At 29.6% G+C, this 25,834-nt stretch overlaps 1 protein-coding gene across 2 annotated transcripts in view; it reads left to right on the forward strand.

Annotated features, from left to right (window-relative positions):
- The window catches only part of LOC142331106 (UDP-glucosyltransferase 2-like), a 166,527-nt gene that overhangs the window by 22,457 nt on the left and 118,236 nt on the right, over positions 1-25,834 (forward strand). For both annotated transcript variants that reach the window (XM_075376775.1, XM_075376774.1), the window contains exons 2-3: positions 6,108-6,227; positions 13,021-13,260. In XM_075376775.1, the coding sequence (XP_075232890.1) occupies positions 6,114-6,227; positions 13,021-13,260 (354 nt within the window). In that variant the 5' untranslated portion in view covers positions 6,108-6,113. The remainder of the gene's footprint in view (positions 1-6,107; positions 6,228-13,020; positions 13,261-25,834) is intronic.

The following is a 25,834-nucleotide window of genomic DNA, read 5'->3' on the forward strand; positions in this document are numbered from 1 at the left end:
CATTGATTCTGTCTATTTTACAAATAAATTTAACTTAATTTAGGCTACATTAATTTTGTATTGATATCAGTCATATCGACCTAGGTTGATTAGTTCTATAAAAAAAACTAAATATTTATATATTCTTTGCTGATCTCTTACCATCAACATAACTAAATTTCAATCATCTGCTTTTTAGATTATAATTGTTTTATTTAATGTTTTTAATCTGTAACATTTCTTCTAAATTCATATTTAAAAGTTGGATGTATTAATATAATTAACCTATAAGAATTATTTTTTTTATAAAATTTTATCTGAAAACTCTTTCTCTCAACTCAATTTCAAAAACCTCTTCATTTTATCTTTAAACTTATCTAATTTTTTTAATCCTCCTGTTTCATCTCAAAAGTTTTGTTATATTCTTCATTCAAAACCTATTTTCTTTTTCATGTTGTTCTTAAACTTACTTATGAAACTATGATTAGCATTAATTAATTTTTTTCCTACATATTCTTTTTCCATTTGTTTCAGTTTACTTTTGATATTTATATTAATTAATTTTTTATAGTTTTATTATCAAAAAATCACATTATATAATTTGTATTATATTGTAGTTTTCTTCCTTAATATCTAACTCTTAATTGTTATCCTTTCTACCTCATTTCATTACCTCTTTACTAATTACTACTCTGAATTATTAATTACTTTAATTATTAATAAAAAAGATTATTAGGCATAATTTGTCCCTTGACTTTAAACTTTAAACCTCTCTCATTTTATTTTTAGTTCCTTTAAAATATAAATACATCAATTAATTATTAATTTTATTGAATTCTGTTTAGCATAATTTTTTTAATTTTACACTAATATTACTTATATTACACTAATAATTATTTTTTCTATAGAAATATTATTTCCTGTAACTTTTTATTATTTTATGTATTTACAAAAATAAATAAATTTGGTTTCTTATTATTAAAATAGATCATTCCACATTGAAACATTATAAAATTTATTTTAGTGAATTTTTTGTTAATTTATATTATATCCTAGTAAAAATCGGTTGATTTTATACGGATTTGAATGTTAATCATTGGATACCGGTGTACATTGGTGGTTGAGGTTTAATTAACCTCACATCTCTAGAGTGGTCGACCTGAGTGTAAAAGTCTATAGTTTTTAGTTTCTATATTAAATAATAATTTATGGATTTTTTACTGTATTTTAAATTACTGTATTAAAAATTATATTTGTATCTTAGATAAAAACCTTTTAAAATTAAATAATCTTACATTTTATGAACCAAATTAATTTGACACTTATGGAGTTAAATAACAAATTGTGATGGGCTTGAAAATTTTATTTGCAAAGTATATTTAGCTCAATAATTAAGTTAACTGGAAACCACACCTCATTCCTTACACCCACTTATAAATTAAACAAATTATACCAGTAATTCTTAACAATGAATATGTCATTTTAAGATATTTCTTATATCTGAAATTAATTATTTATCAATATCTGATTGTATTAAATAAGAGAAAATGTACTAATTAACTTAATCTCTTGTTTTAAAAAGATTCGAAATTATTTATTCATAGAATTAATTTTTTTTATGAGTGGTAATCTTTATTATTCAATAACAATAAAAAAATGTAATGCTTTATTATTTCTATAATATATACTGAATTTGTTTTGTTAAATATAACTAAATGCGCCTAATCACATCGTTTGTAGAACTCCAGAGGTGTTAAAAGTTATTCCCAAAAATGCCGTACCCTTTCTTAGAAAATAGTAATCATTCTATGCCTTCTAACTGCAAAAATTAAGAAAATTTACAATTCCTTTTTAATTGAATATGAAATGATTGATAATATCAGTATAACAAATCCATTAAAATACATTTTATATTTAGTAACTACAAAATTAGCTTCAATCATCATCTTTACTCTGTTTACTACTGGACTGGCTATAAAATCAACATCATCACTCTCAGAAAAAGCTAAACTGATTGGTATCATTTTTTAGATATTTTTCATGATTCACAGCCAAAAAACTTGAAAAAATCGTGTAATCCATAAAATTTTTTTACCCCTTTTATTTACACGACTGCTAAAAAAGTAATGTAATGTATTCAGGGTGTATGTATATATGTTTGTTTAACCGTAGCAGCTCAACGGCTGAACCGATTTAGGTATATAACCCCCCGTTGGAATTTTTACCTTACCGGGAGTGTCACAGGCTATATATATGTTTAAATAAATTTAAAAAATTTGAAAAAAAATTATATTATATACAAAATTGTCACCCGCACGCTTTTTAAGCCTATATTTTGTTGGCAGTCGTTTTTTTTAATATTTATCTCTTGTTTTTAGAAACAACGAATTTATTTTTAAATAATTTTTTTTTTTTACTTTAGAAATTGACATTTATCATGTATATTTAATTTTACATGATAAGCTGATTGTACATTTAACTATACATTATAGCTAGTAATGTGGTTTAAGTGTAGGCTTTTAGTACTTCTATTTATTTTTATTTTTTTACCATTAATTTACAGTCTGCAATTCAAATAATAAAGTTTCATAATATTTACGGTATGACATATCTACCTATCATGAATATTTTATAATTTCAACTAGATGCACAATAATATTTAAGCGTAAAAAAAATATTTTTAATCAAATTAAAAATAAAATTTAATCGTTAAGAAAAGAAGTCTAAAAAAAATTCACAGGCATTATGTATATATTTTTAATTAAATTTAAAAGCAGAGATGAAATTATAAAATATTTTCATTTTATAAATTTTACTCTTTGATATTTTCACTTTAGTTTATTTCTCTTTGTTTTAAAATTGTTTTATCTTTACTAAAATTAAACTTCCGCTTTATTATTTTTCAGCCCCAAAATATATATAGAAAAATACATTTTTTATCCTTGCATTATTTCTACCTTTTAAAAATGTTAAGTTTTATAAACAAACAATTTTTTTTATAAATAAAAAAAAATATATAAAATATGAAAACTAATATGAATTTTTCTTTTGGTTGTCTCTTCAAAGAATTTTAAATAAATCTTTTTTCCTCTATATTTTCACATCTCTCTTTTAAAAAAAAAAATATATATATATATTTATAAAAAAAAACTCAAATTAAACTAAATTGATTTGGCTCTAAACCAGTTCTACCATAAAATCAGATAACAGAATTTTATAAGTGTAACTGAATTTAATGCTTCAGTTTACAGGAAAAGACTTTATGCCTATCTTCGTATCAGAAAGCTATAATCTTTGCCTTTCAACCGAAATGTACTTCGATGGAATCCGTCAAGCTTAGCATTTTTTCATCAATAAAAAAAAAAAAAAAACGACAGCTGTCACGTGGCGTCAACTTGTTACATCTTCCGTTATAATTATTAAGATTTCAGACTTATTTTAAGTAAATTACCGACTCATTGACTTAATTTTTATTTACCAAAATTAATCTGTAAGCTTTAAAAATTTTTTATTGAAATAATTTTTTTTTTAAAGCTTTATTTAACTCGCTTTAGGAAAATCTTGCAACTGCTATATCTTTTGATCTATCGTATGAAAATTAATGAAATTTGGTACACTTATGTAACTTCGATGACAATACAGCACCACGGTGTCGGAATTTGATATGACCCACCCCCACGACCCCACGCACTACCCTTACACTAAATTCATGCATTTAGTTGAAAATTTTCATTTCTCATGAACTATCGTATGAAAATGATTGAAATTTGGTACATATATGTAACTTCGATGTGTAAAAGTAAATAATTTTACTTTTTTTTAGTCTTAAAAAAATACAAAAAAAAATAATAATAATTACAAAAATATATTTGATTACATATAAAAAATTATTTTTTAAAAAAGCTTTTATTTAACTAATATTAACATAATTAAAAACAGGAAAAAATTAGAAAAACCCTCTAAAAAGTAAAAAATAAGAATTAAATCAAATTGAGAATTTTAAACAAAAAAAAAATATATATATATAACAAATATAAAAACGCACTGAAAAGTAAAAAAAAAAAAAAAATTATATAAATATCTAATAAATAACCAATAAACAAAAAATAAATAAATGTGATAATTATTAAATTTTAAAATTAAAAGTAATGAAAATATTTAGTTAAATAAAAGTATTTTTATATTTGTTAATATATATATTTTTTTGTTTAAAATTCTCAATTTGATTTAATTGTTATTTTTACTTTTTAGAGAGTTTTTCTAATTTTTTTCCTTTTTTTATTAATGTTAATATTAGTTAAATAAAAGCTTTTTTAAAAAATAATTTAAATATGTAATCAAATATATTTTAGTAATTTTTTTTGTTTTTGTATTTTTTCAATCATTGTGTAACATTTATAAATTATATGTGCGTTAAAAATTTTCATAGTTTTAAATTAGCCCACTGGTCTGGTCTAGTGGTTAACTCGTCGTCTCAAATCAGTTGTTTAATAATTGATTTTCAAAGTCGAAGGTTTTGTTATTCAAATCCTAGTAAAATTTAATTTCTTTTATATGGATTTGAATACTAAACAGCGGATACCGATATACTTTGGTGGTTGGAGTCCAATTAACCACACGACTCAGGAATGGTTGGCCTGAGTCTGTACAAAACTTCACTTCATTTATATATCATCCACATCTCATTGGTCGTGGGGGTTGCTTATTTTTCACTAGTTGAACCGTTTGTAACACACATTATGAAAAAAAAAATGTTTTATTTATTGTATATTTATTCATATTATATATATATATATAAAATATACATTCATACATATATTTCTTCACACTATTAATTATTTTTACATTCCCGTCTAGTTAGCGCTATAGCATAGCTGCAGCTACAGTTCTAGAATGGAAAGTATTGTCTTCGGTCCAATTTGGGCATATGTGGTTTTCCCCAGATCTTGACGTTTTGACACCTAAGAAATCCAAAAAACCGGATGAAAATTTTCCGGATGTTAATGTACGTATGTACATATGTGTGTGTTCGGTGTCAGCCTCTAAATAAGTAAATAACCTTTTATCTCTAGAACTACTGGACCGATTTCGATAAAACGTGGTCAGGTTACTTCTATATATGGGGTTTTGATGCCATTAAACTTTCAGCTTAAAAGGTCCTGGGGGTAAAGCTGTAGAGTAAGATCACCCTCAGTACCTCAAGATTTCGTCTAATTAAGGTTACATTTTTCTTAGGCACATTTGTTAACAATTAAAAAATTAAAAATAATATTTGAAAAATTTTTTTTCAAAATCGTTCCTCCACCCCAATAAATGCTCTAAACAACTGCTAAGTTGTGATGCCACAGATGAGCAGTAGAATTAAATAAATGAATAATATTTAAAGTATAAAATACTTACTCGGTCTGCTTGGGTCTCGAACTCGATCGACCGGTCGACTCGGTACCTTTTGCGTTAAGCCTTGCGGCTACACCAGTCTGCCAACCGTATAAGCGAAATTTGTTCTATGTAAGTTATGAAATTAACATTGGTTTATTTAGTGCCAACCGTCGCCGCCAGTACCGCCATACCCGCGCAAATTAAATACGGTATGCGCGGGCGCTTCAGTTACAATCATTGAATTTAATTATCAAAGAAATATTATATTTAAAAAAAGCGTTAAATATTCTAAATTAGGTCGTGTGTATATGTGTATGCATCAGAAACAATCGACAGTGGTAGGATTTTCCGAAATGCTGCTTTAGCCGCGTTACGGAAAATTTCTACAAGTGTTTTCAGTTTTTTAACTATTAAATGGAATTTAATTAATAAAGATGCTGCTCTGATGATTTTGTCAATGTTTTTTTTGATTTCCCAAGATAAACGCGGAAAAAGTTCCTCTTTTATACTGGAGTAAGACACCTATATATTCCTGATGTGATCTATATATAATAATGTATAAGAAAATATTTATTTATTTAAATAAATATGATGGTATTTTGTTTTTCTTTAACAAATATAATTAGTTGTAACTAAATAATAAATTAACATTTTTATTAGCAAACTTACATTAATATTTTTACTACTTTATATGTACGAAAAATATTCATTTCATATTTTTTTTTATAATTTTAATTATTTTTTTTCAGTTTAAAATGGAAAAATATATTTATACATTAGCAATTTTTATTATATGTAATATAATATTAAAAAAGGCAACCGCATCTAATATTCTGATGATTACTATGGGCGGTACAAAGAGTCATAAGGTAAGTTGAATTAATTTTCATCACATATGTAACTAAATATATTTTCAAAAGTGCATGCACTTTAAATAACAAGATTATACCACCGTAATATTGTATTAATCAATTATTAAACGAAAAGTTCATATTATTCGTGTTAATTATATATGCCCTATATTTATTAATTAAATAATAAAAATATTCATCAGAATGTTATTATTACTGTATTTTATTCTTACATTAGATAAGTCTATTTAGAGATTATTAAATAATTTACCTATAGGATAATCATTTATTATAATTAATAACGGATTACAAATTTCCAAGCTAACAGTTTTATGTTACAATAGTTGCCTTAGTGTAAAATTCCTTTAAAATAAATGATTTTTATGTTTTTATCGTATTTTATCCCTGAATACATTCAATCTTTATTAAAACATTTACACAATAAATACCTACGATGTTTTAGATCTATATCGATAAGCGGGTACCACTTTTTTCTTTTTGACTTGAAATGTCTTTAAAATCACACCGAAACATACGGGTACCAGAACAGAAATTTGTAGCGTAACGAAAAGGTCTACATCGTTCTGCCTTAATAACTACATAACTATTAGTCTCACAGATATAAATGCGGCATAATTTATTAAATTACATAGTCAGCTCGCCGATACAACTTTGGTTTTGCGTCACTGACGAACGGGTTGGCGAGGACAGGGCACAGCGCTGATCGGCCAAAACTGGCTCTCTCGCTCAATTCCATTCCTTGTAGCTCAAGACTTAGATGTGATAGAACAGTGATTCGTGTGTTTATGTTTAGAATTTGTCGAGGTAGATCGATTTAAGTAATAATAAATGTATTTTGGAAAATATTTATGTGTAAAAAATTAAAGTATAAGTGTAAAAAAGTATAAAAATTCAATATGCCAGCCTCAGCCTGCGTAAAAGCCAGCCGGGAATATAAATTACGTATATCGTTGAAAAAGGAAAGTTATTATAGGCCACGCACAGGTACCCCAATGTCCGGTGCCGAACGAACGAGACTGTTTCGGGAACGTCACAAAGCCGGCACGGCGCGCTCAGTGAACGATGCCGACGGCTCGAGCACCTCTACCGCTGGTTATTATGCCTTATGTCTTCTCATATTATTAACCAGTGTTGAAAAAAATTGTCGTCGAATGTTAATCGAAATAAATATCATGTATCATTTAGTGTCTGTTTATGTTAAAATCGAATTTATTACGCAGTCAGTGTCTCTTTTTTATTTCAATCCAATAAATTAAAAGTGATTCGCAGACACACAAACCAATTTATTTGTAGAGTTGGCCAAATGAAGGAACTAAAATTTTCTATTTGAGACTTTCAGTTTTAAAAAAAAAAAATACGATAGTGGCTTTCCCATTTACCTTTGCAGATAAGTACGTCGGTTTGTAGCTTGGAGGAACTTCATTCGAGATCTGAACGTTTTACGTTAAACCAACGGTCGTACGCCGCGACACAACCCCACCCGATTTTTTTTTTTCAAAAAGTAACCAAATAACCCTATTTTTATTTTTTAATAACTAAATTAACCACCGAAACATACTTTTTATTAAAATAACCCAATAACACTTTTTTTTTTTTTAGATGTGAAATAAACACACTTTTTATTTCAATAATCAATATACTTATTAAAAATAAACAATACATAAATAAATAAACACAATTCTGCTAATTCACATCTACTCACTAACATGTAAACAAATCGTAATCTTTATTATTTTCTCGCCACAAAAATTGGCACAATTACGAATCCAACAATTCGCTTCTAGTGCCGCATTCATTCTTACTGTGATTTTAGCTCGCCACCATAAACTTTTAATACTGTGGATATGTGCACCTGTTTTTGGATCAACAAAGTTTTCGCTATGATTTACTGTATCATATTTGTAATTCGTAGCTTTTAAATCTTTTTTTACAATTATATGCTTTCCATAAATCTGATATGATTTTAGTACCTAGTTCGATACATGCTACAATTGTATAAAAATTTTATTTATAAATTTTTGCACATAATTTTCCATTTTTAACGTTAATTAGACTAGGTTAGTGAGCGGGTTATGTTTGGTTAGATTATGTTGATTCCGTGTTATGACGATTCGTATGTATATCAATACAATCTATCCAAACATAACCTACGCTCGCTAACCTCGATTTTTTTCCTGTTTAGTCTCCGGAAATTACTGTTCAGGTATTACTTCAGAGGATGAATGAGGGTTATATGTCCCTCGAAGGCTAAACACATATTCTCCTTATTCATATATTACCCTTATTCACCTATATGCTGAATAAGCATATGTGTGAGTGTAAGTGAAGTGTAGTCTTATACAATCTCAGTTTGAACATTTCTGAATTGTGTGGTTAATTGAAACCCAATCGCCAAAGAACGGTGATACCAATTACAAGCTCACCCAGTTTTTATCAGTTTCAAGATTACCTGGACCGTATGAGTAGGAGTACCACGAGATGCTGCTATGATTGTGGGGAGCAGGATACGGCGGAACACGTAGTGTTTTCATGCATAAGGTGGAGAGACTTGAGAGCCACCATGACAGGCCACGGCGCAGTAAATGTGGGTAATGTCATAAGTGTGATGTTGGATGACAGAGATGCTTGGACGAGATTATCGACTGCGGTGTCAGCCATAATTCGAAACAAGGCAGCAGTGGAGAAACAAGGCAGGCAGGCTGGAAGACTGCTGTTGACCGAGGCGGAGCGACTGTGTAGAATACCGAGTTCCTGGAAAAAGAAAACATTATCAGTTTTCATTTGTAACGCGTTCAACTAAACGGACAAAATTCGTAATAAACGGCAGAAATAAAAAATAAGACTGGACGATGTTGTTTAATCGTTGAATAATAACCGGCTAAATACGAACGTATATGAACGCGCACAGTATGAATGATTACGAACATGCATAATATGTACAGTGACTAACTATTCGTTTTTTTAGCCTCCGAGACCACTGTTCCCTCTTATGCGATGAAATAGCAATTTTTTAGAGTGCGAAAATACCATTCCTGACAGGGATTTGAACCCGGGATCTCCGGATGAAAGGCCGAGACGCTACCACTCGCACCATGGAGGCCGGCGATTATAAATATTAGGGTGATGAACTTTAGATTGATGTCACATTAGAGTGACAAATATTAATAAAATAATTAGACAAATTAATAAGAAAATTTAGAAAAATATATTTAAAACATGTGTAAATTTTTATTCCCCATTGAACAAATAATTACGTGCGTCAATCTACTCCAATACAAATAAATTAATGAATTGTTTAGACTACATCAACTGTATGTCTTCATCAAGCCGGTGTTTTGTTTGTCTTGCCCCACCCGACTTACGTATTTATTAATCATACTGCAGACTTGGTTTGGTTTGCATGGTATTTCTCCCGCCACCTCCCCATTCGGTCGCCTTAAAGTATAAGACCGAATGTCTGTGCCACAAACGACTACTGAGCCTCGAATCAGTTTAGCGACTATTGTCCTAACTGGCTTCTAGAGCTAACCTAATTAGGTGAGCGGGCTAAGCGTGGTGCCACACACCACTTGCCTCGTGTCCCAACGCTCACTTGTCATATATTCTAAAATGGTAGGCGTACCCCGTCAACAACTAAAATATATATTACATTCAATAAATTAAATTTATCTCGTCAAGACACCAACTCGCTGCCACGGCTAGGTCGCTGAATGCCAGAAAGTACAACAGTATTAAAGCGCTTGGAGCTTTACTTGGCTGAAGGCCAGCCGTAACTCTCGGGTAGCTTCCCACAGCAGCAAGGTAGGATTACAAAACCTTAAATAAACTTCTGATGCCGGCTGAACAAAGCAACGGCATCATGGAACACCCACATGGTCCGGCAATGCCCCACGCCACATTGATTCACCGCTTATGAATGGCCAATTTTCCCCTTGACCTCTAAATTCCAGGGTGGCCTGAGTTCTGCCCACCGCCCCTCCCACGAGGTGTGCAGTCGAACATCATATGTTCGTTCGACTGGACCTCCCCGCAGACGCACAGCTCATCAGCTGCCATGCGAAACCGAATGAAATATTGGTTCAAATTCGCGTGGTTGGAGAGCACCTCCGCACCCTAAAAACGAAGGAGAAGCGTACCATTCCCCCCAAGTCCTGTATAAACTTACTGCAGACTTATTGACACTCCAATAATTTGATGTATATTTATTAAGTAATAATATTCGTTATATGTATTTACGATAATGACATACGTGCGCACACGCACATAATTGTTTTGGCCAAGACTTTATCGAGTCATTTTTTACCATAGCGGGCGGCGTGTAGCTGTGGACATCGGGTGCGAGAGAGATAGATGATAGGACGGGTGGTACGGGTAGTCATTCCTTTACGAACACATCTCGTATAGCTCCGTTTAGTTACTTAGATGCGGTACATTGTCAGAATTGTTACTACTTAAAGATACTTTCAGGATATTTAATAGTGCGGTAAGCGCAATGTGCACAGCAATACGCACGCCGCCCGCTGTAGCAGTGACAACATTGTTTATTCTTTACATAATTGTTTAAAGTGTCAAGTTTACATTGTGGGACCTTTCCCGTTAAATGGAAGCATTTGCATTTCTCTTGGGAATAATGTAAACGCGCCTTGGGAATAATGTATAAGCTGGTATATCAATGTTGCATATTGCCGCCTAGACCATAGTAACTGGCGTCGACTCGACGTGCGTCAGATTATTGTCAGGCAATAATAATTCTGTATTCCATTCATTACAATGTTGTTGCTTTCTTTTATTATTATTTTTTAACAAATTGGTATTTTTAACTTTACTTAATATTAAACCATACGCTATACAAAAATTATATAAAAAATAAAAATGAGGAGCTAACAATATTACAGGTCTACAATACAGAACAATACAAAATATGAAGGATAATTTATTCGGGCGGCATAAATTCTGCAATTATATTGAAGAATTTCTTCAGATAAATCTCTACCTAGAGTGTTTAATTCCATTTCATGCTTCTTAGCACAAAAGCTAAGAACATTTTTGTTATGTAAAAATAGCTGTTTCGTTTTTGCAATTTTACCAGTCAATTTCATTAAATTCATTTTAGCAAATAAAAATTATCCCTTTTTTGAAAATAATGGCAACAATGAATGAAGGTTTCAACTCGCATGAATGATTTCTAAGGAATAGAATATTGTAAATAAATTAATTACGGCGCGGTGGCGATGGTAGTGATGTGACATGCAAATATGATGTCATTTCATCCCATACTGAGGCTCGTTTTTATTATTCCCAACACTATTTCAAAAGCTGCCGATTAATTGAAAAGATCCCCAAATGTGTTAAATTTAAAATGTGTGGGGAAAAAATATAAAAAAGTGGGAAAATATAAAAGCAAAAATAATTTGTAATATTGAGTTATTGTTGGAAAAGGACAAAACAATAGAGGGATGTGGGTACACTAAACTATGAAGATAAGATTTATAGAAAGGGTATTTTTATAATTTATTCTCCAAATTAAGGAAAGACTGAGAAGAATTTTATAAATCTGCTTGGATGTCAACAGATACTTTTCGCCAATTAATCATGATTATAAAAAAGGACGCTTTTCAACTTCATTAATTAATTATTCCAAGTTCATTTGTTCCATTCTTCTAATGAATTTAATTAGATTTTTTTTTAAATATGCACCAAATTAGTCAAAAAGTTTATCAAAAGAAATAATGAAAAGTAATAAAAGATATAATATTACGGCAAAAAATAAAAACAGCCAAAATATCCTTTATGTGTTTCCTTTGTAAGCGCATTATTGAACAACTAAATAATGTACCGACTCGAATATTAGTTCGGTAAATGCTTCAGTCAAAGCAGCTGTGCGTGCATTTTTTTTTAATCGATATCGGATTTAATGACGTGGAAGAAGTGGATTGATGAAACGTCTGTTCTTATAATTTATAATAAACTGTAACTGCAAGATGATACATTTATAACTAACTGTAGACGCACTTTAATAATTTATACTAGCCGTCCTCCGTGGCGCTAGTGGTAGCGTCTCGGCCTTTCACCCGGAGGCCCTGGTTTCGAATCCCGATCAGGCGTGGCATTTTTCACACACGCTACAAAACTCATCTCATCCTCTGCGGAAATAATTGCTTGACTAACTACGGACCTGGAAGTTAACGAAAAAAATAATTATACTAACTCCTGTTCATTTTTAAAAAAAAAATTTCTGTTAAAAACCAAAAAAACAGTCATTCCAATGGTAATGATTAACCTTATTATATATATATATATATATATATATATATATATAGAGAGAGAGAGAGAGAGAGAGAGAGAGAGAGAGAGAGAGATTAAATGAACACAATTGAAAGTTGATAAAACATTAAAAAACTAGACATCACGGAACTTCACAAAATTTAATCTTTCACTTTTCCCTTTCCTCTCTCCTTCGTTTTCCCCTTTTTTTTCTCCATTTCTCCGTTTTCCCTTTTTCCATTATTCTTTTTCCCGTTTTATCTTATTCAATTTTTCCCTTTTCCTCTTTTTCTTACCCTTTCATTTGTTCATTTTACTTTAATAATAATTTTATATAATAATGCATGGCTTTAAACTGATAAGTAATAAAGCTCAACAAATTAAAACGCGCGCCTTACGCGCACACACAACAAAAAAACAGAGAGAAAAACTTACAAAAATAACGCTACAAAATTTATTTTTCTTATGTATTCTTTAATTAATAAAATAATTATCTGAATTTTTTATTAAACTTTTTTTTTTACAGATTCCGTTTATGTCATTAGGAAAAGGATTAATAAAAAATGGACATAATGTTACATTACTAAGCGCATTTCCAAATGAAAGAATGAGTCATACATTATTATCATCACATACAATTGAAGAGATAACACCAATAAATTTTGTTCTTTATGTTAAAAACTTTACTGACTGGGATATACTAGGACCTAAACTCAGAGGAGAAGAACCGGTTCCAATAATTGATATATTCAGTTACGGATATAAGGTAAACGAATTAATACTATTTTTTAATTTTTTTTAATTACATAATCTTGATTTCAATGTTCACTTGAATTTTGGATTCATAAATCATTCACAGAATCAATCCCTAAGAATAACAATTACCTCATGCCAGGCTAAGAATAATAATTAAGGAGTGAGGAGCCTTCTTTATTGAATCTAACATCGACATGACAAGTCCATTGAAATACAGTTGATATTTAACTAACGAGTATCACGTTTCTCTGACCACCACAGGGACTGGCTGTATAAAGAACATCATTTAACTCAGAGAAAGCGATTCAAATTGGTACCTCTTGAAGCTAGGATGATTTACTTGAGTCGCATCATTAAAAATGACTAATTAAAGCAATAGATTAACGTAATCTTATCTTTAATGAAACTAAACGTTATCTAGACTACTTAAATTCAGCAGGAAAATATATTTCCAGTAAAAAATTGAAATATGTTAATTTTTTTTCTATTTTCGATTATTATAGTAACGGTCAATGTGATTGAAATTGTTAATTATTGTAATAGCTAAATAATGAGTAGCTAAATTATTCTACTCATTTTATACACACACACACACATAAATATATATATATATATATATACAATAATCTGAAATTCAACAGATTGTTCTATGCCAAAACGAGAGCAAAAGAAAAAATATTATAAGAGTTTTAGTGTAAAGAATGACAATAATTATTTTTTCATTTTGGGAATTGATTGATTAGACTACTCATACATGTAGATCCATCCATCAAAAACGTTTAAAATTTATAAGAGAATTTAAATAACATCACTGACCTATAAGGAAAAAATCTTTAAATAAAAGCATATGACAGTAGATCAGAACAGTTTTTTAATTTTGCGTTTTTTAAGTAAAATATATAATCAAAATCTCACCATTCTCTTACTTACACTAATACATAAGAAAATGCTAACTTTAAAAATAGCTGGTCCCGGGTTCGATTCCCAGTTAGGGTCTACTATTTTTATAACTATCATTTAATTTTTCTTGTTAAAACATACGTAAAACCATGTCCGAAATCACAAAAAATATTGTGTTTTTTTTTTTTGTATTTTTATGAGATACACCGTTAAACTATGTTTTATATATTTATATTATGAAAAATTTCATAATTTCATAGGAAAACTCTTTTATAAATTTTCACCATTTTTCATTCAGAATAGAAAATAAAAAACCAATAACCACTGAGAATTTTCTAAAGTATTGAGTATAGCTCTCATGGAACCATGGTTGTAGGCCCGCATCAATACACCAACTTTACTGCGTAGCCTTAAATGAAATTTAGCGAAAATAATTGGTGCATCTACTCTTTCTACCTTTTAACAGCCAAAAATCTTCTCAACAAAGAAAGATTTGCACATTTTTCCCTTCAAAATTTAGTAGAATGACCCGTTATCAACGCAGTTACTATAAAACGTTTATGTGTTCAGAACATTTCCATAAAATTTGTTTTCAGTGTTGCGGGTAAATAATATTATGTTAACGTTGTGGTAATATAAAAAAAAAGATATAAAATAAAGGTAAGAGTAATTTATAATATTTTTTAATAGTATTTTCAATAGATTAACCCCATTTTCCTGAAGTAGTCTGACAGACCAGTGTTTGTGATGGGGTCACTGGAATGAATGTTTATGAATCCAGGATTATAGTGATCGTTATATTGTTTTTTTTGTAATTTCAACGGAAAACAATTTTATTTTATAAATTTTCTTTATTCATTAATTAACAGAAGTGGAAATTAATCACTGATTGGTTCCAACAAAACGGAATCAAAGCACTCACACCTATCAGGTCAATGAACTTTTTTACGAAATGTCTTTGGTGAACGAATCATTTCGAGAGTTGGCCTACACGATCGCTCGATTTGACTCCCCAAGATTACTTTCTACGGGGAGCAACGAAACCAAAAGTGAATCGCAACAGACCACAAACGACTGACGAAATAAAAACTGCAATAACTGCATACGTACAAGACATTCCAGTACATCATCTGATTAAAATGCTTGAAAACAAATTGAAACGCGTACAGTGTTGAATTGATATTAGAGAAGGTTATTCTTAACATCTTTTATAAGCTATTCCAGTAATTTCAGAATCCGTTTGTATAAAATAATGAAATGAAAATACGAAGTAATAATTAAGAAAGTTTTGTTATTACATTTCCATAATTCCAGTGTACAGCAGTTTTCCGAACTCACTGAAGTAGTCGAACCCTTTGTAGTCACTAATTACATCAGTAGTTGATGCAATTAAATACATATATATATATAATCTTTTTCTCATTATATAAACATCATCGGGAATTCTGTTCAGCGGCAGGTTTCTGATACCACTACTTTCTCCGCCCACTTCATCTTATCGCATTGTAGTTTCCAATCATCACCATATCTATTAACGTTATCCTTCTTCTTCCTCGCTTATTTTCTCTTTCTACTGACCCTTTAAATGCAATTGTTAAGATTCTATTTCCTCTAACCAAATATCCTAACCAGATCCCTTTTTTTATGTATTTCCCTCAAAATTATCTTTTTTTTTAATTATGTACATTTCTTCCTTATTCTCCTTCCTTTTTTCATTCACCCTACTTTCTTCATTCTTTCCCATATCCAAATTTCAAAAACCTCAATCCAGTCCTTCTACCTTTTCATTATTTTCCTTGCTTTATTTCCACACATAGCATTTGGCTAACCTCTTCCTTAACAGTAAGTTCAAACTCTTAGTTCATATTAATTTCCTCGTCTTATGATGGCTTCAATTGCCATCGCTATCCTTCCTTTTATTAACATTTTGCTCTTCTAGTTCTCTGTCACCACAGTTCACAAATATTTGTAATATTTTAATTTTTCTATTCTTCTTGCACTTACCCTTATTATTAAATCCTCTTTGTTATTTACTTTAGTATCTTATTTTGGTGTGAGTTAGGCCTATTATTGTTAACCCACCGGGTTGGTCTAATGATGAACGCGTCTTTGAAAGTCGAAAGTTCCAGTGTTCAAGTCCTAAGGGCAGTTACTTTTATCCGGATTTGAATACTAGATCGTGAATACCGGTGTTCTTTGGTGGTTGGGTTTCAATTAACCATACATCTCAGGAATGGTCAAACTGAGACTGTACAAGGCTACACTTCATTTACACTCACACATGTGCTTATTCAGTATATGTATGAATAAGGGGGAATATGTGTATGGGGAATAAGCATATGTATGAATAAGCTTATTCATACATATGCTTATTCAGTATATGTATGAATAAGGGGAATATGTGATTAGCCTTCGGGTAATTCCCGAAGGCTAAACAGGAAAAAGAAAGAAAAGTGTAACTCATCTTAAATATATTTATTTTTTTTTTGTTTTGTTTTATTTTTGTGAGAAATCCAGAATAATATAGTTAAATTATAAACTTGATCAATTAAGATTCTGTAACGAATTCGTAGTAAGTTAGTAACGAAAAAAAGGAAAGAATATTTAATTAAATTTTGTGTGCGATTTTGTTTTTGTTTAAAAATACTTCAGCAGTTATATATGTTTTTATTTTTATTTTCACTGACCGGGAGAGAGGTAAAAAGTAATAAGATAAAAAGGCCAATTATTGCAATGTTAAGATATTTATTTTTTTATTTTTTAAAGTAGAATAAATAACTTGAGCGAAATGTAATTAAGATAAAATTACTGATAAAAAATAACATTTATAAGTATAATAATATATTATCATTAATTTGTGTAAAGAATGTACAGTATCCTAAAAAATATTTAGAACATTCAGTTTTTTATATGTATGTATTATCTTATACATGGTTTGGTTGGATGTCCGACAAGAGAAATGAGTTTTTACATGTGATAGATGCAACTCATATTACGTCTTTGTTCCGCTCCCGCCTTTTGTATGTATGTAAAAATATGTTTCTCTTCGCTTTGCAAAGTGCCGATAGAATACTGAATGCTGAACAATGAATTCTATTTGTAACAGTTACAAGTAAGTTACTGGTATACGACTTATTTAATAAAGCAGTTTAACTCATCAGTATTTTGTATGTTGTATATTTCATTACTCCGGCAAACGTCTTATATTTATAAAATAACAGTTACAAGTAAGTTACTGGTATACGACTAATTTAACAAAGCAGTTTAACTCATCAGTATTTTGTATGTTGTATATTTCATTACTCCGGCAAACGTCTTATTTTTATAAAATAATTATTTTTCAGTTTTAGTTTAGATTCATTTTCATTTCATTTTCCTAATATTTTCATTTTTAGTTTCCTAATATTATAACAATTTCTGCTATTATCTTATAACGATAAAATGAAACACTATTTTTTTTTTTTTTTTTTTTTTTTTTTGTTAATTGTATATCTTTTTTCTTGTTAAAAATTTTTGTTTGATTGAAAAAAAAATTTAGCCCAATAGTATGTTACATCAAATTTTGTTATAAAAAAACATACGTTTAATTTTGCCTCAGAATATTAAAAAAAAAAAAAAAAAATTATATATATATTCCTAAACATGTTAATTTAATCACGTGTTAAAATTTTCAAATTTAGAATTGAATAGATAACAAAGCATTCCTGTTAAAAAATAAGGTATGATGTAATGTTTGAATACAGCTTAAATTAATTAATTATTCAACCTATCAGACACTTAGATTTTCGAATCATACAAAGTTATTTTTATGTCGTAATCTATTCCATATATTTAAATTTAAAAGCTATTGAATAATAAACTCATCTACAAAAATTTTCCAGCATGTAATTTTTTTCAAAAACTTCCTTTTACTTCCTTGTACGAAGTAAAGGAAGTATTGTGATCGCCAAAATTTCGGTTTTCAGATTTCCACGAAATATCCATTTTGACGATCCCTGAATCCATTTTGACTAATTTCGGTGTGATGTCTGTACGTACCTAAATATCTCGCATAACTCAAAAACGATTAGCCGTAGGGTGTTGAAATTTTGAGTTTAGGACTGTTGTAACATCTAGTTGTGCACCCTTCCCTTTTGATTGCAATTGACTGGATCAAAAGTATCCAAAAAAGCCCAAAATCCAAATGTTTTGGATTTTGGATTTTTCTTAACTTCAGTAATAAGCCCTTATTGAAAACTTTTCAACGATAGATATATCATAAATGGTACTTATTTTCATTGATTCCAAAATTATAGCAAATGAAATTTTAATTAATGAAATCCTCGTATTTGGATCTAGCAAGGGGAAGGCACATCAGTTCAAATCCGACTTCATCTCTTTTTTTAACTTTTTTTTTTTAATTTTAATATATTGATTTATTAATAATTAATAACCACTGATTGTAAAAAAATGTACAATAAATATCAATTCAATAATAGCAGTAAAAAAAAAAAAATAAATAATAAAAAATATCAGAAGTTATTAATGAAATAAACTTTTATGTAATTTTCATTTAAAAAAAAAAAAAATGTTTATATGTAGTTTAATATGCGTAAAGGAAGTCATGTGGTGTCTGCATCAGATTTTTAGTATTAATATGTTCATATTTAGAAATCCATTTCTCATTCGTGAATGAATTATACTTTTATTCATAAAAAATTATTAACATCGTCAATTTAATGTTAGTATTGCATGCGGCTACATAAGGTTTAATATCTGTCCAGATAATGTTAAGCACGGGGTTCATACTCTGAACTTTAAGTTTAGGGCTCAGTTTGCTTTAAAAATGTTATAGATTTTATATATCATTTCAAGCAGGTCTACTTTCATCATTTTTTTTCATCATTAAACGGAATATTGTTTTTCTTGACCATTTTCTTCGTACATTTAACTTTTTATTTCGGTGCAAAATAATGGTTTGTCTTTTTGTTAGAAATAATAAGGTACGAGGCGTTCTCAATTCAGTATAACAACTGAATAGTGCGGTAAATTCTGTGATATTTAATTTTTAACCATTTTTTTACTGCTATCAAAAGTAAATTTATTATGAAGTCTCTTGGCTTGCTATTAAATTTTCAAATTGTTAAAACAATTTAGAATAAACTAAATTCAGATTTTTCTTTCATATTTCGGATTTATCCATTATTTATCCGTTTGTATCTCTCCTTTTAGACATAGGGAATACAAATCTCTCCATCAGAGTTCCTGATAATTAGGCTTCTGCGTGCGCACAACTTAGTACAGAATGTTACTGCAACCGCAATCTCTCCTGGTAATTAATAGCGATAGACTCAAGAAAAATGTAAGATCTCAAAGATATTGTTTCTTTTAATTTAAAAACTATTTTAATAAATAATTATTACTTTTAAATAAAATTATATATGTATATATATATATATATATATATATATATATATATATATACAGTGAAATTCCAAATTGCATGGCAATTTTTCGGAAGATGATTCTATAACCAAAAACTTAAACACAGGTCAGAAACGGTTTGTTAACGAGTTTCGGCTCGTAAAACATTTGCTTTCTGCTCTCTCTGTGAAATTAAACCGTAATAAAATTCTTGACGTACAAATTGAGGGGTAAATTTGGTGTTTCCTTATGGGTTTTGATATAAGAAATTGGATAAAAGTGGTTCCAGACCACTATCTCACTTAGGGTTTAAGAAAAAAACCGGGTATAATACGAAAAGGTTTTGTCGGAAAATACATTTCTTGGAATAAAAGCTTTGGAATAAAATAACTTTGTTAATTTACCAATAAACAAATAAATATTTCTAGTTAGTTTTGTAAAGAATTTAATTTTGAGAAAATTTATGTAAATCACGTCTATTAAAATTCAACACAAATTTCAGAAGTTCAAATTTAGTTAAAAACAAACACACTTATTTTATATACAAACGGTAAAAATTATAAAATAAATTTGAAAGACATCGTTCTAAAATATATTAAAAAATATTACTTTTTCATAGCTTGGCAATAACAGCTGATCACCAATTAGCATTTGAATATTCATTTGAGCGGTGTTTGTGCTGGTGTTGTTCGGTCTCTAATTCGCAATGGACGGTGGTACCGCAAATTTGTTTTTGACAAACTTATTAATTTATGGTAAAGTAAATAAGATTGGATTGGCTTCTGTGCGTAAATACCGGGAAAATTATCCAGATTGACGAGTACCGGGGATCGTAAAACATTTGAGACTTTGGAGAGGCGAATTCGAGAAACGGGTATGCTCGAATTACAACGATTCGATGCTGGTCGTGAACGTTTTTGAGAAAGGCTGACGCAGAAGAAGCAATACTGAATACGGTACAAGTATCTCCCATCTCAATCACCAGAAGGTCGTCACATTGGGAAACATAAAGTTTCGCAATAAAATGCGTGGCGAAAGTTACGAGAGGAACAATTAAACCCATTCCATACAATACATGTAAAAGAGTTACTACCACCTGATTTTGATAAACGAATGAAATTCTGTCGATGGTTAATTAGATAACTCACCTGGTTGGAATAGTGGTGGTGAACTCGTAATCGCAAATCAGCTGATTTCGAATTAGAGAGTTCTACGGTTCAAATCCTAGTAAGACAGTTATTTTTATACGGATTTGAATACTAGATCGTGGATACCGGTATTCTTTGGTGTTTGGGTTTCAATTAACCACACATCTCAGGAATGATCGACCTGAGACTGTAAAAGACTAAACTTCATTTGCATTCATACATATCACCCTCAGAAGTATTATCTGAACGGTGGTTACCTTACGGAACCACCGTAAGGTTATCTTAGAAACCTAGAAAGAAAGAAAAAAATTAGATAATGTGAACATCATCCCGATTTCCTAAGTTATATTCTAATTACTGATGAATTCTGTTTTATCAGAAATGGTATTGTAATGTATCGAAACATTCATACGTTTCTTTTTCTTGTTTATCCTGCGGGAATTACCGTTCTGGTATTACTTCAGAGGATGAATTACTTCAAAGGTATTACTTCAGAGCCTTGGCAGTAAGAAAAAGGTCCTTTTTCTTACTGCCAAGGCTCAATGGAGAGCTGTAAACAAATCTGATAGAACTCTTGGAACATATTCCACTTGCAGAGATGTGGTTTTTAAATTGTGGTACTTCTGCTTACTACTGTTGCGATGTGATGAATCATTTAAATGACACATTTATGAGCAATGGATTAGCAAAGCGGACCAGTAAAATGGCCATCTCGATCTCCTTGTCTCATATCAATGAACATGGGGATATTTTCCTTTGTGGTTAGATGAAATCATTAGTCTATTCTGCTTGTATTTACACACAAGAAGAATTGAAACATCATTTAATAGAAGCTGAGGTTATTTTTAGGAGTTAGTATTAGGTGTGTTTACTTTATTTTTCTATTCCTAATGTGCACTATGCAGTCTGTTCAACTTGTGAACATAAGTTACTCTGTTGCCCATTGAAATGTGGATGATAAATATTACGTTTAAATGTGATGTCGGTATATCTGTAATTAAGTTTTATCTTAATATTCAAAATTCCAAAACTTCCTAAAACATGTTGTGTAATCAAACAACAATGATGGTCTGAAAACAGAACTGTTGTATTAAACATAATTACTACTACTTTATCTTATATATTAGCTTTCTCTAAGAAAGGAATTTGTTTAACCTCTTTGGAAGCTTACTCACAGGATGATGTTCTTCTTTTTATAGAATATTATCTCCTCCGTCTAGCATGAAAAAACTTGATTGCTTGATTCATGTTATTTGGTAGATATAATAAGTAGAATAACAGAAAAAACAACAAAGAGGATTTAGTGCTGAGGACAAGTGACAGAAGATTAGAAAAAAAAAATTACAGATATTTTTTTAAGAGTGGTATGGAGAAAATAAGATGGACAGATAGATTTAGAAATAAAGAAGTAACGAACAGGATTATAAAATAAAGAGCACTTATGCGGGAAGTACACGAAAGAAAAGGAGTTGGTAAGTACATGTAGTTAAAGAAAGTGGAATCTTGACTACCGTATTAGAAAGGTTAGTAAAAGGAAAAAGGAACTGAGAAAGAACAAGGATGAAGATAATAGATGAGGTTATGTTTGGAAACTGATGGGGAAGAAGGTGAAGGCTTAGAAGATAAATGGATGGAGAACAGTGGCATAAGTGACCTGCCACCAAGCAGAACACCAGATGATAATGATAATGTTGAGATCATTAGCCTTTAACAAATAGATGTTGAGTACAATAGTCTTTGTTTAATTTGAGATGTTCAAAGTGTTGGGAAATTATCAAATTTTAAGGAATACAGTTTGTTGCCTTACCTAGAAAAATAATTATTTTTTAATTAAATTATTTACTTTCCTGTCACCATAGTTGTTGACCTATGGTATAAGAAGGAAATATAATATGGTAATCAGTCAAAAAATTGGGTGTGGGTTTTTTCTTTTCTTGATGTTTCATCACCCAGGGATCCCAAAAAAAAGTGGGGGTAATGTTTGTCCATGTATATATATTTGTGTTGGCTTGTTTTAAACTTAGTAACTGTTGATTGGAAGCAATTTTGATGAAATTTTGTTCAGAGACTCGTGTATATGTGGTAATTTATTGGTAAAACGTTGGGGTCAATATCTCTTTGAGGTGGCATATATAATTTTTTTGGTGATTTTCTTCAAAATTTTGCAAATCAACCCTATTTTATATTAAGCTCAGTACAAGCATGCACGCTTATCTTACCATTTTTTTCAATATGACCCTAAAATTTCCCCCTTCTCCAAAACTTGAGAAAGCTATCTTTTCATTTATTACATATTGTTTAACCAACCTTTTTTTATGTCTTCCTAAGCATAGTTATTGTGGAAATTACAAAATAAAAAACTGCAGGCCAATATAGGGGTGCCAATAAAGTATAAAAATATTGATTTTTTAAAACTTTTAAATTAAAAGTTTAAAGAATAAACTTTAAATAATATTACAATAAAATATCATCATAATTCACTTCCCCCCCCAAAAAAATAATAAATCAGGTAAATTTTTATTGGTTGTAAATTTTTCAATGAAATACTTCTTAATTTCTTCTATTTAACATAGTAAACTTACGAAAAATCAAAATATTTTTTTGAAAAGTGATTTTTGAGGTGGGGGAACGGAAAATATTTTTTTTAAATACCAGTTTTTAAAAAAATTTTTTTAATTTTTATTGATTTATTTAGACACTAGTTGTAGGGTGTGCCTATGACACGCCTCCGCAGCTAGGCTGTCCGGACGGGCTGCCCTGGCGGGCGGCGTCTCGGAATGGGATTGTTAAAAATTGATTACCTCTTGTGTAAAAATATTTTTTTCTGAATGTTGAAAACTGATATAACAAAATGTCTAATTTAAATTTCTAATTTAACTTGATTGTTATATTCCGCCGCCTACTTTTTGGTTATAATTCAATATTTTATGAAGAAAAATAATCACATAAATAAATAAAAAATATGTAAAAAGAGTTTTTTAAAACACCACTCTTAAATTAAACGCACTAAAAGGTTAAAAATAATTTTAGGACAATATCTTAGAATGGATTTTGATAGTGATATGTAAGATTATGTGAAAGTCATAGCTTAAAATTAAAAATTTGATGTTTTTTCCAATTTTTTCTTATGCGTGATGAATGGTTTAAAGAGTGGGGTACAAACACGCATAAGAAAAAATTGGAAATTGGAAATTCAAATTTTTAATTTGAAGCTATGACTTTCACATAATCTTATGTACCACCATGAAAGCTTGTTATCAAATCCATTCTGAGGTACCGTCCTAAAATTATTTTTTTCAGTTTTAGTAGATCTAATTTAAGATTAATGTTTTAAACATTTTAATAATATTTTATATTTTCCACTTTTTAGTGCATTTAATATAAGAGTTGCATTTTTTAATATATCTTTTATTTTCTACTTTTTAGTCTTTATAAGTTTATACTTTACAGCTGGGCAAGCGCACAGGTTTGAGCGTATTTAGCGTAAGATCGGATCGGTACGTTTTACGGTTGGTGACTGCAATTAAAACATAGGGCTAAACCATTTAATTTCCGGATAACCAAGATCCGGTCGATCAAGAGTGTACCCGATACATCAAACAGTTATCGCTCGACCTGCTTATACATACGCCGTTTGAATCGTGAAAATCGGACGAGCGGTTATCGAGATATTACGGTGGCACCCCATCGCACCCGCTCTGCAATTTCCGAACGCTCTCCCAGGGCATTTGAAAATATTATCATCCGATGGATACCACTGGGAGCGGATGGGCTGTTGTTGAGGGGGGGTGAAAAAAATTTTTCAGACCGCTAGGATCGACTGTTTTCAAGATATTTACGATTTTCGTCCGAAAATTCGGATCCGGTTAAAAAGTATTTAATTTTCCCTAAAATTCTATATATATCGATATATGTGCGTGATATCGATATATAATAATATAAAAAGTATACACCTGACCGCCACGATAGATATACTAACGAATCGGGATTTTCCGCTAGTGATCGGTACATTCCGTAGCTAAGCTAAGGGGGACGCACGCACAGACACACATACAAATGCCGTTTGATAGGTTAGAATGTAACGATAATTATACAATAGAGCTTTATCATAAATTATCCCACCCTAAAAAAGAAATTTTAAGTAATCTTTTTCATGTATAATTATTATTTCACTATGTAAGAATAAATGACCAATGCCAGGAAAGTATAACTTTGGTGTCAGATTTTTTCTCTTAAAAAAAAAAAGTATTAATAAAAAATATTTATCTTTTTTTTTTAATTATATTAAATTTTTAGTTATAGATAGTTTATCAATCCCAACTCTTATTGTATACAATTGTTGAAGAATGAAATAAACAGTTCCTTTATATCAAACTGGGACATCAAACTACGTTAAAAGAGAGTACTAACTGAGAGCTATCTCAGTATTATTTATCTTACAGAGTGGATCTCTTAGTAACATTTACTTTGCTTTTTTCCAGTCGCAAACAATGCAAAAAGTTAAACTAAAGAAAACATCATACTCTTAACACAAATACACTAGAGATAGTTTCTTTAATTATATACAATCAAGTAAATAAACATATTTTATTCAGTAATATTTTAAACGAAAACAATAAGATTTTTTAAACATTAAAAGTAAATTCAATAAAAATATTTTATTATTATTTTTTAACGATTGGAAAATAAAATGTAATAGAAAATATCCTTAATAGACTTTACTGGTGTAAATGTATTCTTGAATGACCATTTTAGTTATAATTATTTCAATTTATATATACATATATATTTAATATCTCTTTGCTTTATATTTAATATGTAGGGCGAAGGTTGATTACTAATAATTTTTCATTTATAATATCATTAATAATTTGAGAATCATTATTTAACTGAAATTTAGAAAAAAAATTCATATTACTGAAGAAAATTAACATTCAGATAGAATTTATAAAAGGAATGTAAGACGTAAAGGCAACTTTATAAAGATCAAAAATTAAACACAGCATCTTTATTATTTATTTACAAAACAACGATTAGAAATAATCAGACAGTTTTTTTCAAAAGAAATATATACAGATGTAAGAAATGACTTAGTGAAAAATTTTAAAACATTACATAATAATCTAAAATTAA

Source organism: Lycorma delicatula, chromosome 10 (genome assembly GCF_047948215.1).
Source record: "Lycorma delicatula isolate Av1 chromosome 10, ASM4794821v1, whole genome shotgun sequence".
NCBI lineage: Eukaryota > Metazoa > Arthropoda > Insecta > Hemiptera > Fulgoridae > Lycorma > Lycorma delicatula.